The 17,379-nt window shown below is 28.9% G+C and overlaps 2 protein-coding genes across 2 annotated transcripts; both read right to left on the minus strand.

Annotated features, from left to right (window-relative positions):
- Positions 1 to 87: 87 nt before the first annotated feature.
- LOC11435998 (probable WRKY transcription factor 40) lies at positions 88 to 1,924 on the minus strand. The gene is made up of 4 exons (XM_003588783.4): positions 1,587 to 1,924; positions 1,182 to 1,451; positions 867 to 983; positions 88 to 706 (listed from the first exon to the last, which is right to left on the minus strand). The coding sequence occupies exons 1-4, from the start codon at positions 1,608 to 1,610 to the stop codon at positions 350 to 352; spliced, it is 768 nt and encodes a 255-aa protein (XP_003588831.1). The 5' UTR covers positions 1,611 to 1,924; the 3' UTR covers positions 88 to 349.
- An 11,181-nt stretch (positions 1,925 to 13,105) lies between these two features.
- On the minus strand, positions 13,106 to 15,061 carry LOC11436565 (probable WRKY transcription factor 40). Its single transcript, XM_003588780.4, has 4 exons — positions 14,951 to 15,061; positions 14,369 to 14,716; positions 14,114 to 14,230; positions 13,106 to 13,583 (listed from the first exon to the last, which is right to left on the minus strand). The coding sequence occupies exons 1-4, from the start codon at positions 15,011 to 15,013 to the stop codon at positions 13,254 to 13,256; spliced, it is 858 nt and encodes a 285-aa protein (XP_003588828.1). The 5' UTR covers positions 15,014 to 15,061; the 3' UTR covers positions 13,106 to 13,253.
- Between the last annotated feature and the right edge of the window lie 2,318 nt (positions 15,062 to 17,379).

The raw sequence follows: 17,379 nt of genomic DNA on the forward strand, positions 1-17,379 counted from the left end.
TTCTTGTACAAAACATAAAATAAAGTCATTATTTTGATGCAAGTTAGAAGCTGTTTTCATTAGTTGTCGTGAGTTTATGGAAATAAGTTGAAAATAGCTTATGGACATGTCATTGGTTGTTTAATAAGCTCTCCGAAATAATCTCCAAGTGCTTATACAAAGAGATAAACTCAAATATGGCAATCCAAACGTCGTAAGTAAATTTTCTTCACTTTCGGTGATACCAGCCTACAATACTACTAAACTACAATTTATCCTCATTATCCATATTTTGATACTATCTAAGTACTTGAATAAAACTCTTTACACTTGTCTTGTGGTTTTGAGTTTAGAGCAAGAACCATTCATTTCACTCTTCTGAAAGATTCAAATTGAGATCTAGACCTTGTCGCTTATGTTCTTGATCAGTGATGGTTCGAGCAACTGCTTCAGCTAATGCTGCAGTGAAGTCAGGATCTTTGATTAGGGAACTTGCATATTCTTCAATTTTAATGTGCCTTTCAACGCCAAACTGTTGCATGACATTCTCACAAATTCTGGTGCTTATGGCTTCTTTGTCACTTAATCTTGTTGGTAATTTATTAGATATTGATGAACCTTTAGGTGTGGATGAAGATGGTTTAAATGACTCATTAGGGACACCATGGCTGTGCTCTCCATCATATGTTGCAACAAGGATAGACCTATCATGTATGCATTTTTGCACCTAAAAAATTAGTAAATGAAGTAAGGTTAGAATCTCTTTAAACCACAATTTTTTCATAGAATCATTCATAAAAACATAACCTTGTAACCTTTCTAGAAATCATATACATATATTCACATGAATTATGTAATAAATAAATTTACAATATTTTTATATATACCTTCTTTTTTGCTGGGCAACTAGGAGCCATGGAGCACCTAAAGTAAGCTCTAGGAGAAGCATTGTCTTTGGTAACCTTTTGACCATACTTCCTCCATTGATAGCCATCTTTTATTATCTATATATTAAAAAAAGCAATAATTGATATTAAAAAAAATGTAATTTGAGACTCAAAATATCAACAATTAATTGATTATTTTTGTCAATGAGTGATATGATTTTATGTATTCTTTGAAGTGATTTGCTCAAATTTTGTGATAATTTGAGATTAATCAATTAATTTGATACACAACAAATTAGTGATAATGAAGCATACCAAACTTTCATCATTAGGTTGAGTTCGTACAAAGACTTGTAGAGGCTTTTGTGCTGTGGGAAACTCTAGTCTTGCTCTTTTGCTTGAATCAATGTTAGGTATTGACTCAATTTGATGATTTGAACTTATGATTCCCCTATGTTCTTCCTTTTTGATATCTTGAAGATGAGATTCAAGCTTTGTACACTTTATACTCATAACTTCAAGCATGAATCTTAGAGTATTGTTCTCCTCTCTCACTTGTTGTAACTCTAATTCAAGAGTTTCCACCTTAACACATAAAAATTGCTAATTAATTATGAGCTTTTAGAATTAGTTGCATGCATGTGTTCCTAATAAGCAAAATTAAAAAATATAATGACAAAAACGTTCAGTAAGTATAATAAGAAACCAGTAATTAGTTACCTTTTCATCCATTCTAATAGCCATTAGAAGTTAAACAACCTTCAATAAGAGATGAAAGGAATTTCTCTTATTATATTGGTTACATGTAAGGTGATAAGCTAATAAAAATAACATATGATGGAAGACTCTTATTTATATATAAAATAAAATTCAATTAAATTTAGAATATACTAATTGAATAGGGTGGTTGAAGAGTTATAACAAGATGAGAGAAAATATGATTCTCAATTTTTTGAATGACATGAAAAAAGAGATGTGTCTGTCCCGTGTAGGGTCTTTTTTTGCTTTTTTCTGAATTTGTGTAGGGTCTTTCTATTACTTACTAAGTACTAGTTCGTAGTATATTGTTCAATTCAAACTCACGTGTTAGAAAAATCAAATGATGGGATGAATATATATAAAACAAACAAAGAATTTTGATGTATTAATGCTTTGAAAAATGTCACAATGTGCTAATAGTTTATAGTTTTATTTATTTGGAATATATATAACGTAGCGTTTATGATCTCATCTTGATGACATGAGCCAATTGGTTGAACACTTTTTCCGTTTGAAAAGAAAGTTTTCTTTTGATTTTCCATGATAATGTCCCCAAACGTGTTTCTTGGGTTCAAAGATAATTAATACTAATACTACTACACTCCAATAAGTCTTTGTTTTGACATCATTAGATAGTGATTTATACACCAAAAAAATTATTTAGATAATGATCCCATACACATACTAGTACCGGTAGTAGTACATAAAAAAAAAAGGCTAAAATATGGTTTTGGTCCCTGCAAATATGTCTCGTTTTGGTTTTAGTCCCTGTAAAAAAAAATTGTTGTTTTTGGTCCCTGCAAAATATTTTGTTTTTGGAAATAGTCCCTGCAGGGACTATTTCCAAAAACAAAATATTTTGCAGGGACCTTTTTCAAAATCAAAAGATTTTGCAGGGACTATTTCTCTAATAAATGGTTCAGTCATCATGTGACACGTGTGCAAATTATCACAAAAGTGGAGCCAGGGACCAAAACCAAAATGAGACATATTTGCAGGGACCAAAAACAACAAAAAATTTTTGCAGGGACTAAAACCAAAACGAGGCATATTTGCAGGGACCAAAACCATATTTTAACCTAAAAAAAATCATCAAGATACTATTGATGGCAGAACTTTCAACAAGATACTATTATATTTGATTTTTTAACCAATATCTCCAAAACACTCTGTGCAAGTTCATTTAATGCCTTTGATATGTGTGGGGAGTCGATTTGTTTTTTAATTTAATTTAATTTTTATGGGCAGGGATGAGTTGAATTTTAGGTATGAAGACTGATGATATATTCATCGAATTGGCATAGACTGTGAACAAGACAAGATCCCAATCCTTTGGGACAAAGTTGACGTTCCTTTCATGAATTTGAAAATAAGTTGTGGTTGATTTACCACTTCATACTTTTCATTTCATAAAAAAAATTGTTAAACAATGACAATATATATAGAAGATAGTAACTTAATTAAAAATATTTATTGTTACAAAATTAATGCTTCTATATAATTTAAAAAGTGTGAATCAAATATCTTTATATTTAAAATGAGTTGTATTAGGGACACTTTTACAATTTGATTTAGTAGTGGAGATGGTACGATAGGCTGCGCAAGTGAGTAAAGGATTCTAAAGAAAGACTTTGTTTACACTGAAAAATTATTAGTCTTTGAATGTGAAAGTCATTTTCTAAGAAACCCACGTAGCCTCACTTTAAATAATAATCTAATTCACATTAATTAAGTACTTACTATATAGAATGCAGTCCTTAGACGTAACTCAATACTAGAATTTTGGTATCATTCCAACCCATTGCAATATAATTATTATAACAAGAGGACAAAAATAGGAGCTAACGTGTTTGTTAATCAGCTTTTTTTATTGTGTTTTGTTTTGAGATGATTTATTTATTATGTTTTGTTGTATATAATGAGCTTGTATAATATTTATTTTATTTTATATTAATTCAATTCAATTCATTTGTTTCAATTTTATATTATTTATATTATTTCAACTTATCCAAATTTAAGTTTCAATATTCATTCCTAAGAAAACAAAGTTTCAATATTCATGATGTATTTTAGATTTTAAAAAGAATTGTGCTATTGATGGAAAATTTGTATAAAAAATACAAGTAAAATTTGCAGTTAGATTTAGAGTTCTTTTAATTATGATATGTATTCAGTTTAAATTTAAAGAGAACTTAGTTCTTTATTTAGAAATTGTTCAAAAAAGGCTTGACCAAAATTTCTGTTTATTTGCAGTTAACTATGTAGTTTCTTTATACAATGACATAGATGTTATATTGAACTTAACTTAGTTGGTATGGACAATGCATAATATATGTAAGGTTTAGGGTTCAAATTTCGAAGAAAAAAAAAATGACATTGATGTACATGATGATTATTATTATTTTTTATTTATGAAGAATTGATGATGATGATGATATAGATAATGTAGATTTAAACTAACATAGAATTGGATTGTTAAATGTAAGTTTGTCCATAAAAAAGATCTAAAGGAAATTGATGGTTAAATTTGAAGTTCCTTTGAGAAATTTGTTGTGTTTTTTTTTTTTTTAAGCAAAAGAGAAAATATATTAAATAAAAACGAAGATAGAGAGATTGGGGGGACATTAGACCTAATCCAGGTAAAACTCAAACGAGAATACATCAAAATAAATCAAATCAGATGGACCAACTTTAATCTATCATAACGCAAATTCACTTATCATGGGTGCAACCCAGCGAACCCACGTAGGGGCGCGAAACTAAGTTACAAAAAAATGTGAAAATGAACTTTGCAAATGAACAGTTAAGGTATTTTTGTATAAAGGTATTGTTGTGTTTATATAAAGGTATTTTTGTATTAGTATAAATCAAACTTAATATGCAGGGCCATAGTTTGAATTTCAGATTCTCCATTTATTTATCTTAAAGGTGAAATTATATTCATTATGCTACTTCATCAGAAAAGAAAAAGAAATCAAATTTAATACCACGAGATTTACAATATAGTCACACACCTTGTTCACAAACCACTTAGCTAAACTAGGTGGTCCTTTATACAATTAAATGTTGGTATTACATTATTTTTTATATATTTTTATGATTGACCAAAAGTTTGTAGAAATAATATTGAGAATGCAAAAGTTCTCGTGAACATAACTAAATTAGTAAGAGCAATACAATATATAGGAGTCAATGTTTGAAAATATGTGTTCACGTTTATTGTCTAACAATGTTTTAAAATTATCTTTGACAGATGAAATTAATGAAAGAAAAAATAGTGTAGGTTAATTTGGAAAAGATACATCATATTGTTCTTGGTATTTCCCTTTTTCTTTATCCCTGTATGTTTTTCTTTGATATTTTTTCATCAAATTTAAAGATTATAGGTAAAAAAAAAATCGTTGATATTTTTTCATCAAATTTAAAGATTATAGGTAAAAAAATTCATTGATATTTTTTCATCAAATTTAAAGATTATAGGTAAAAATTATACAGTTGTTTGATGAATCTTTGAGATTTTTAATTTGAGGATAATAAAAAAATCTCCAAAATTTGTAAAAATACTAAAGCTTCATCAAACAATTTTATAATTTTGTAAACCATAATGTTTTATAATTTTGTAAGCCATAGTAATATTTGTAATTTCGTTACACAATTATAAACTATATTTTAATTGATAAGTGATGTTTTTGTAGAAAAATAATATTTTTATCAACATAGTAGCACAAATACTAGAATCAAATAGCTAATATCTTTTTACAAAAGTGTTTTTAATGGCTACAACTTTACATTATTAGAGGTGTTCTCTTTACTATTTTTTTTTTGTCTTCAATTATTTGTCTTTTTTGTAATACCAATACAATATTTATTTATTCTTTTTTGGGTGCCCTTAATATGGACCCTAATAAAAGGGTCCAATGGTGGCCCTTTGTATGAGGACATGCTATAGTTAATTTAATATTTTTATATTCATTTTTATGACACTCTTTCTTTTTCGTCTGCAATCGAAAAGGTTTTTATGGTTTTGATTCCTGGATTCTATTGATGAGTGAGAAAATAAAGTATCCATAAACCTCCCTCTCTTTAATTGTTCGGATCCTTAATGTTTGTTCTGTTTATAGTTTAACTTCTTTTTTATTTATAATTCTTGTACCACTGAAACAAAAATTAAAGCTTTAATCTTTCCCTTTTAAAAAATCTCAACTTTAAAGTCACCATTGCAGCTAGTACCAACACAAGTATGATATTATTTTTCGTCGGAAAAGAGATCTATTGGGCATGTAATCAACAACTAGTTTATGGTTTTCTTGTTTGAGATTGTTACAAATGTTGTTCATTATAGGAAAAAACATTTTATTATTGTTTGAAGTGAGGAAGAAAAGTTTCCTATACATTTTAAATTGCCCAAAACCTCAGATTTATTTGTTATTCGGAAAGCTATTTATGCAACTGGAGAAAAAAAAATAATGAATTTTGGATACGCAAGATAGAAACCAGACCTTTTGTCAACAAAGAAGAAGATGGAAACCGAACCCACAAAGTTGATACCCTTTATAGACGGTAATTTAATGAGGTCCATATGTAGTCCTTTTAAATGGAGGTCTATATTAAGAGCAATCTTCTTTTCTATATCATACTTTTATTTATTCTTTTCTATAGATGATTGAAATGCATCAAATAATGGTATGTTAGTGACAAAAAAATTAATGTTGTATTGGTATTGTACAAACAATAATGGTATGTTAGTGACAAAAAAATTAATGTTGTATTGGTATGTACAAACAAGTTTCATTAAATATAATAACTTCAACCAAAAACAACTTAATTTCGGTAATATACATGTGTTGGTTAACCAATAACAATTGAAGTTTAATATAAAAGGTTAAAATATTACGACATATAAGTATGACAAACTAAAGTTTGAATCTCGTTAAAATATGGGATCACATTTAGTGTCTAACAATGTCTTCAAATTATCTTTGACAGATGAAACCAATGAAAGAAAAAATAGTGTAGGTTAATTTTGAAAAAAGAAACATCATATTATTGTTGGTATTTCCCTTTTATTTTGTCCCTATATGTTTTTCTTTGATATTTTTTCATCAAATTTAAAGATTATTGGTAAAACAAATTCTTTGATATTTTTTAATCAAATTTAAAGATTATAGGTAAAAATTATACAATTGTTTGATGAATCTTTCAGATTTATAATTTGAAGATAGTAAAATAATCTCCAAATTTTGTAAAAATACCAAAGCTTCATCAAACAATTTTATAATTTTGTAAAAAATAGTGTTTTATAATTTTGTAACCCATAATAATTTTTGTAATTTCGTTACACAATTACAAACCATATTTTTATTGATAAGTAAAATTTTTGTAAAAAAAACATAATATTTTTACCAACATAGTAGCACAAATACTAGTATCAAATAACTAACATGTTTTTACATAAAAGTATTTTTAATGGAAGGGACTCTGAAGTACCTCATTTGGTTTCGAAGGGACAATTTTATTTCTTCTTTCATTTTTATCATTTTAGTCTTTTATTCTCATCATTTAATTTGTTTTTCATTTTATTACTTTTGTTATTCAAATGTCACTTACGTGAAAACTTTTAATTTTGGTCCAAGTTTGTCCACATGTCATGTTTTTACAGGTCTGATGGTTTCCTCTTGCACAAGTCTCAAAGAGAGGCGTTTTTGTCATTACAAAGCATCAGAGGAAAACCCTACTTTTCTACCATAGTTTTAAAACTCGGCTCGGTCATCGACTCGGTAGAGGTACTGGGTCACTGAGTTAATGGTTGAACCACTGAGTCACTGGTTGAACCGCATGACTGAACCGGATTAAACCGGATAACTCGGCTAGTTGACTCGGTAATAGGATTAAATTTTTTTAGATATTTATCCATATTAAATCGAATTGAACCAATGACTCGGCCACTTAAAAATTAAAAAACTAACATATTCAAAGTATATATCAAGCTAAATTTATTTTTTAAAGCCATAGAATATCAAGAAATAACAATTATTCAATAAGAAATTACAAGTTATTTCAAAAAACATTCTTCAAAAAACAATACTTTATAATTTTATTTTATTTTTAAAAGATGATTTATAATTTTTCAATTTTTTTAGAAGGAACTTTATAATTTTTCTTGATATGGGCTTTGTAATTGCACCTTCATAGAACATTTGAATTGGGCTTATTTCACAAGCCCATTAACCAAAAGTAAAAACCCTAATTATCTGATAGTTGTAACAAGACAAGATCATCACACACACAAACAACAGCTGCCGCACAATTCAGCTTTTCCTTTTCTTTCTCTGTTAGTTCTTTTCCTACTGTCCATTCAGCTGCAATCTCAACCTTAAGAAATAAAATTAGCAGCTTTTCTATTTCCACTTTGTTCTTTGAAAACCCCCTATCACGGATTCAACGCAAGAGAGAGCTGAATAAATTCAACAAGAGGCAATATGCTTCCAGACTTTTCTTCTGTTTCTGTTTTTTTTTTTTTTTTCCAAAACAAAGCATTGGACCGGCGGTTCTGTAAACCGGCCGAGTCACCGGTTTTAACCGAGTCATTCCGGTTTCCACCGGTCCAATTACATAACCGATCCATTAAGCTAACCGGACCGGACACACCACCGGTTCAACCGGTCCAACCAGCCGGTTCAGTCCGGTTTTCAAAACTATGTTTCCTACAATAAAAAGCCTGTCAGTGCACTGTTCACGAGGTCAGAAAAAGTCAGAGTCAGTCACAATCATTAGCAGTCACCAATCACACTCATAAACAAGTTTCAATTTTCTCTCTCCGAAAATTTTGATCAAACACCACAAAAAAGTATGAATATCACCAAGAACATTCATGAACATTCATACTCCATACTTTTTTTTGTGATTTTTTGTGGTGTTTGATCCAAAATTTTGGAGAGAGAAATATGGGAAGTGTTTGTATTGATTGAGGGAATAAACTGACTCTGATCCTGACTCTGACGCGTCTGAATAGTGACTGCAATAAATGACAGTATTTATACTGGAAAAGTAGGGTTTAGACTGATACACACAACATGACAAAACTGCCCCTGCAGTTGGCAGGAATAAAACTTGTGGAAGAGGAAACCCTCATGACCAATAATAAAATGACATGTGGACAACAAATGGGACCCAAAGGACTTGAATGTGATCCAAGACAACAAATGTGACTTAAAAGAAAGAAAAAAACTTATGAAAAAAATGGGAAATGAAAGAAAATACGTTACTTTGATAAAAAAGAAAAAGAAAACTAAAATAATAATAATAAAACAAAAAAGAATAATAAAACAAAAACTAATGATAGAATATAATAAAACTGTCCCTTCGGAACCTGACATGAGGTACTTCAAAGTATCCTCACTGTCCAAATTTCGTCTGAAATGATTAAAAAGACGCAACTTTTAAAATACGATTAGACCTTTTAAAATAACTTGACTGTTATGACTAAAAATGCGTTATAAAAATGCAGATGAAGTGATTTTAATTGTTGTAAAAATGCAAGCGGGGACTTAAATAAATGTCTTTGTTTGATCAAAAATTTATTTCACTTTCATTTCGTTTTATTCTAATATTTGTTATTCCAACTACTTTTGTCAAGTGAATCATGTCTCAAGATGAGAAAGTTGAAGCTCATGTCTGATTCATCATTTTTAAGGGGACCCATCGACAAGTTTGATGAGTTGAATACACGACTTAACAAATAATAAGCATTCTACATTTCATGTATTTGTACATGTACCATATGTATATATGAGCAAAATCGTTTATTATCCTTGGGTTATTCATAATGATGGCGATGTAGCATCTATGTTTATGTCAATGGTTTAAAAATAATAAGTTATATCTTCGTGTTCCTTTCAACTGCGACTTTCCAAACTGACAGTAGAGATTTTGTGTTAATTTATGGACTTTAATAATAATAATAATAATAATAATAATATGAATGATTATGTAATATGTTGTAAAAAATTCATAATATTATTGTTAATGTAATGTTAAATTCTTGTAATGTTATTGAATTATGAGTGATTATTCAATGATGTTGGTTATGTTTAAGGATTGTTGGTGAATTTGTTATACACCTTTTGAAATTATTGTTATGCATTAAAACATACCGATTTGTGTAGTGGTTTAACACAATAAATGTTGTATGTCTGCATATACTAGAATGCAGTGACAATTAACTGCAGTTAAAGATATAATAGTATTTTAATTATGCGGGAGAACAATTTTGAACGTGAGATGTTTAAAGTTTTAGTTTTAGGCATTTACTTTTTCAACCCTATGTTATTTTCGCGCGTACTATTTTATCTTCTATCCAAAATTACCCTTTGTCCGGATTTTAGAATCTGAAATAAGTTTGAATTCTAAAATACGAAAAATGTTAACAATTGAAGGACCAACATGACTGAGAGCCATCCTTGACAAGAGTATGGTGAAACCACTTTCAAATTGTATAATCTGATATTTTTTTTTAATATTTTTGAAATGTATATTCGAAATATCCACTTTTAAAAAAGCGGGGAAACTATTAAAAACTTTCAGATTGTTGTTTACCAGTGTTTTTTGTAACTTTTTGTAACACCCTTGAACACCACAAGCAATATTTAATACAAATACAACAATTAATTCATATTATGATCAAGGTGCTACATCAGTAAAGCTCAAATCATGCATATTACATTTTTCATCAAGGTTTCGTAATGGAATAAACAACATCTTCAAAATTAACCTCAAGATCTCAACATCATAATTCAATCTAATAAACATCAAATAAAACAACATGGTTCTCAAGATAGAATAAAATAAAGCAACTCCCGAAAAGGTCTTAATCAGAGCCTAGACTAGACTCCAAAAACAAAGGAAATGAGGAAGCCTCAAGCTAAACCTCGATACTCACATTGTCTCAAGCGTCCTCAATATGCACGTCTTCACCATTTTAAAACAATGAGGCGGTCAACCAAACAACCACCGAAGGGTAAGTTTACATTCAACATTAAGAAATTATGAATTCAAGTATAGCATATTAGGATTTCACATCAACATATATTCATATTCCTAATAATACTATGTTCACATATAACCACATTTAATATATCAATTAGATGCAACAATTTTCAAAAATCATAAACCAAAAGTATATTAAGTATACACATCATCATCTTATCGATTCATTATATTTACAATTTAACACCATCACCACAAGTACACAAATATCACCAATATTCCCATAATTCACAATTCATTCCCATCATCACAAGTGCACAAATATTACTAACATTCACATAATCATATACACATCTTCAGATATGATCACATATCTCAAATACATAACCTTCCACATTGATTCATATGCATACATTGTTCTAGACACGACTCTACATGCATGTGGTACCATTTTGGATGTCGGAGGTCTATTACTGATTGATCCAATCAACACTCATCAACACTTGGACTTGACCATGTATGCATGAATATATGACTTTACAAATGCATATAGCCATACAATAACACCCATCATCGACACTCTTGAACACTCATCAACACTTTATATATTCTTCATCACTAAACAACATCATCAGTTTATATACGTATATTCATCGTCAATAATTATCAATCATCATCAGTCATCACCTCTACATATCATCATCAAATAATCATTTATCACAAGTAAACAACATCTCATCATTTAGCAATTATGGTAGAATATCAATAACCAATTCATTCATTATTCATCCTATTATCATGAGTATAAAATCATTTGCAAGCTATCATGTCTTAATTCAACAATTCACCAAAGTTCGTCTATTTTTACATATTTAATCAAAACCAAATTTCACAATCATATACATCCTTGCCATCCCTACATACTTCTTCTATGTTCATTATCACAGTAGTTCAAGCATAACATAATCATTTCATTCGATAAAACATCACTTCGTTTTAACTCATATTTATGTCCAAGTTCTTAATCAAAGTTCGTCTCAAAACCCAAAAAATTCATTCCATTTCAAGAAAGCATGGTTACATAACGTTAATTCATCAAAACAATATCAAAACATAACATAAGGAGTACTCAGAGATGTCCAGAAATATCCCCGAAGGACCGAAACGCACAAAACAACATGTGTTGTTCTGCACAACTCACCACGGCGAGCCACAGAGTCGCCTAGCGAGCCCTCTATTCTGGGGAACCCAAAAACTGGGTTTCCCTCTCGGGAACCCTCCCAAAAATCCCATTTTTGATCCCAATCATCCCAAAATCGTTGTATGAACATTACTCATAATCAATACAATTTAAATGAGCATTTAAAAGACATAAAACACGGATTTCACGTTTAAATTCATGACTCTTCACCCAATTTTCCAAAAGTCAAGAACATCACATAATCACTTTTAAACCATGAGATTATCTCTTAAAAATTCATACAAACAATACCTGCACATACCCAATCATTTATCAAGCACATACATCATGAATTCAACAACATTCAACAACATCATGATTTTCATCAAGTTAAGCTAAAAACACATAGTTATCAACTTAACATATTCAAACCATGAATTTCATGCAACAACAACAAGTTTCTACCATTTTTCATATACCCAAAATTAACAACTTAATTAGAGCACGAAAATCAACTTAAATAATCATCAATTTCATAAATTCACGACAAACAAACATGACTCATAACTAAGCAATCACTCGTAATCTCTAAATGGTGAAGATAAACTTTCCCTCTTACCTTAACCTTCCAAAAGCTAACTTTAATCTTCAATCTACTCTCCCTCTTGAGTTCTGCAAACTAGAATTGTTTGAGACGACCCTATATACCATATGGAAAAAATAAAAATTGATGATGAACAAACTAATGACCGAGAGCGCACTCGTTAACATTTTCCTTAATATAGTACAAGAAAGGTTGCTTCTTAAAAAAATAAAATAGTATAAGAGAGGTGTAGACTAAGCACACTCTCACTAGACCATAACCTAATTGAAAAACACTCCTATTAGCTGGGTGGGTCATTATACACTTCATAGATCATCTTGGTTGTTTTGTGCTCTATTGATGTGGCTAAGTCGACGCTTAAGAATGTAATGCAAAATCTATAAAACTTTTTTTAATTATCATAGATCAATCACAAATCAAACACAGTTAGAGTCTAAGAAAATGGGATGGGATGTCACATTATTGTCCCTCTATTTTATATTAAACTTCTAATTAATGGGATCATTTCTTCCCTCAAAAAAATAATTAATGGGATCACTTCTGTGTAAGGTTCGTATTGTGATGACCCAAGGTCTTCAAAGTAGTCAGTTACTTGTGTAGTGATTGTACTGAATCCATATTCAATTTGCAGTGAAAAAACTGTTGCAAAACTTTTATTTTTAAATTTGCGGTTAAAAAATGGTTGCAAAACTTTATTTTAAACACCAACTAGAATAACAAAATTTCAACTTGCTATTTCTTTTTTCATTTTAATTTTTTATATACATCTAATTACTAGCTGTTGACACATTGAAGTCTCTCACAAGAATCAAACAAAATATCATAATTTATGCTCAATGCACTATTATACATGGAAATTTCACCATTTGTCCTTATTAGAAGTATGGTCCAAAATTCTTCCAGAAATAGCAGTGGCAAGTGCTGCAGTGAAATTAGGATCATTTGTCAAAGAAGTAGCCATTTGTTGAACCAAAAATTGCTGGATAGATGATTTTGGAACATTATCAAGCTTCATGGTTGAACATGTTCTTTGAATAATTTGTTGAGGTGAAGTAACATGAACTGAACCTAAAGGAGCTTCTTCACTTTGGCTTGATATCATTGATATTTCAGCTTTCTCATGACCATGGTTGTGCTCTCCTTCATATGTTGCAACTAGTATAGTAGGGTCTTCTACACTTTTTTGCACCTAATTAATAATGACATAAGAGATCAAAATTTGATCTTGTTTGGGTGATTCTTGAATCAAAATCATGAATACCAAAATTTTAGAATTTGTTTACTTTAAGAAAATGTTTTCTGTTTTATTTATTGTTTTCACTTTGATTGTAAAATTGTCCTCTATTTTTACTTTTGTTTCTTATTTTTAAATACTTGTACATTACTTTCATTTTTATATTGTACAAATCTTTGGAAAAAAATAAATAAAGTGAAAAATAAGATAATTTTAAAACTTAGAAGAAACCCTAAAATTCTTTCTCATCAATATATTGGTCTGAGTGGAACTGAACTTAAATCTCTTAAAAAAGTCTCATATTCGAGTCTTTATATGAAAAAATGTGGTTGGTAGGAAAAACCCACTTAAAGTTCTTGTCAAATTTTTCGATAGAGATTACTAATTGGTGAAGTAGTAGACACTTCGCATCAAGATCATCTTAAGAATACACTTGTTTGGTGTAGACAAAAATATTGTTTGCTAATAGAATTTTGAATTATTACCTTCTTTTTAACTGGGCAGCTTGGAGCATATGAGCACCTAAAATAAGCTCTAGGAGAGGGGTTATCTCTAGTAACCTTCTGACCATATTTCCTCCATTGATATCCATCCATCACATACTTTATACCACAAATACAAATTGAAAATTAATCAAGGTCAGTACTTGTGAATTGTGATTAACAAAACTAAATATGCACTATTGAAGTTGCTAGAAAAAATTAAATTTATACATGAAAATAATAAAGAAATTAACTTACTAAGCTATTACTAGATGCTTCTGTCTTCACAAGAACCTTATAAGCCTTAGGTGATGAAATATCCCTACATGGCCTTTTGATTAATGATTCTTCATCAGTAACAGTGCTGCACTCATTATTATTATTAATAATATTAATGCCTCTAACAGTACCAAACATATTGATGCAACTCTCACTCTCAGCTTTTCTTTTCCTTGATTGTTGTGTTTGGTTTTCAAAATTTTGATTCATCAATTGATTCAATTGCTTTTGCATAGTGTCATAGTTCTCACACATGTTGGTCAATGTTTCATTTAGCCTCTTGTTTTCAGAACTAAGACGATGTAACTCTTCAACCAAAACTTCGTCCTGCACATAATGTATAGTGTCGTACTTAGGTCAATATAATTATCATAAGATTTAATTCATATACACCATTAGTGTAAAGAGCTTTTACACTTTCAATCAATCATTACTATCAAATTATTAGAAACACTTGACTTTCTCTTTATTATAACTATTTTTAAAGTTACACGTGATTGATTTTGATGTTAAAAAATTCTACATGAAAATTTAACTCCTCAACTGTATATGTATACGAACCTTGAGTATAGAAGAAGCATTAACGTTAAGATTGAGTGAAGTATCCACGCATGTTGATTCCATTGTTATTTGCTGCTGAAAGGAATTAAAATGGTGGATATATATAGGTGTGAAAGGTGGAAAGAAAGAAGACTTTGATTATAAAGGAAAATTGAAGGAAATGAGAGTGAAATAACAACCTACTCAATTATGTCGTCATCGAAGTTCGTCATTTGTATGGCGTATATTAAGCGCGTAGGAGAAAAATTAAGCATAGGAATTAAATATAGTTTCCTTATTTCATTTGTATTCGTTATTTAAAAGTTATGTTAATAATATTTCCACAAAAATAAAATAAAAAATAGTATCCATTTTCTCCACACTGCGCCAAGACAAATACTAATATGCATGTCTTAAATCTTGGTTAAAATATATATTTACATTTAATGTCTGTTAATGTCTTAAAACAATATACTTCAGGTAGAGGAAATCTATAGAAAAAAAAAAAGTGTTATTGAATAAAATATATCAAATTGTTATTGGTATTTCCCTTTCCCTTTGTCGTTATATATTTTTATTCATAAGTTTAAAGATTATATGTAAAAAATTAAAAAATTTGTTTTTATCAAAAGATACATCAACTTTTGGAAAATTTAATTTGGGAAAAATAAAACGTTACACATTTGCAAACAATATACTTCTTTTTTTAAATAATTGTCTTTTTAGCATTTTTTTCCGTCTTAAAATAATTATCACTTTAGAATACTAATACAATATTTATTATTTGTTCTACTATTATAAACTTATTTATTCAATTTCATCAAACTTAACTTCTCCACTAACTACAATTAATAAGGTTAGTAATTAATACTACTTTTATTATTGAAATCAACACAACTAATCATTTCTTTAAAAATCATACACAAATCTTAAACGACTATTATTTAGAGATGGAAAAAGTATACTATATTATTAGGGTCTTGCTAACCAGTGCACAGAGATACTCGTTAAGAAGATTGCAAATATAAATTTTAAATTGAGAAAGACATTTATAATACTATATATACTACATTTGTTTCCTTAATCCATGGGCTATCATTTATATATATATATATATATATATATATATATATATTGAAATAATCATTTCTCATATTATTGTTACCAATTTAGTAGCACAGATGATAGTATAGTCTCTTAAACATGTCGTGATGATACTTGCATATTTAGTTCAAAATAAAATAAAATTATATAATATAATTTCAACGACCATCAAGTCACGTTTACTATTTAAGTTGCAGATAGCTCCAATATTAGTCAACCACTATGGTTTTGTCGTGTCTGGATTTCGTTTTCATTTCGTGTCCAATCCGGGTACGTGTAGTAGAGAAATACTGGTTGTTTACAACTCTAAATTTTCTATAAAAAAAATTGAACACGCCTAAAATTATACATAATTTAATTATTGTAAAAAACTACATCATTTAATATTTTTTTTTCTCCTATTTTTTCACTTTTTCTAGATGTGTTCAAATTATATTGTCAAAAGAGAAATACTAGGACACACTATGCAACAATCGTTCTTTTATCGACAACAATTAAATCTATTTTAACGTAAGGTACTAACATTAATATTAACTAATAAAAAAATAGATGTTAAAAATAGAATGTTTTTGGCACTTTTTTTGTTGTCTAAAATTTGTGACCACACAAGACTTCATTGAGTTCATTCTCGTACAAAATCATGTTTATTCATAAGTAGTGAATAGACGAGCATTAATGTATTATCTATCTGCTTTTTTTTTTTACTGCGTTTAATTGAATAAAGAGATATCAATTTTGACATATATATCATGATCAAATATTTTTTGATTAATAGTTTAAATAACATTATAAAAAGAATAAAATAATAAATAAAATAGTTTAAATGTAAGGAAAATTTAGGATAGTGAAAAATCCAACCTAAAAGATGTTATCCCCTTTTTTCAGGGAACAATATTCCCTTTATATGGTGTTATAAATTATCTTTTTGTGTTATGTTTCTTCCCATTTTAAGAAATAGAGAACCATAAACATAACTCAGTTGACAGGGACTTGTATTATTATACGCATGAGCCGGGATTTGAACCTCAGACATTCCACTTATTCACCTTGAAAAATGTGAATTCTAACCAGTAGATCACTTGAAAAAAAATAGAGAACATTATTCCCTTTATATAGTGTTATAAATTATATTTTTTGTGTTATGTTTCTTTCATTTTTAAGAAAATCAGTTACATTTTTTTAAATCAACATGTTATTTTATTTTAATAGTAAATGGAGGACAAAGTTAAACAATAAAAAGTGTCATATACTGGTATAGATAATAAGAGCTCTCTTAACCTACTCCAATCGTCACCTTCTTTACGTCACCTTTATTACGTTCTTTAATTTCTTTATTATTTTTCCAC

This window comes from Medicago truncatula, chromosome 1 (genome assembly GCF_003473485.1).
Source record: "Medicago truncatula cultivar Jemalong A17 chromosome 1, MtrunA17r5.0-ANR, whole genome shotgun sequence".
Taxonomy (NCBI): Eukaryota; Viridiplantae; Streptophyta; class Magnoliopsida; order Fabales; family Fabaceae; genus Medicago; species Medicago truncatula.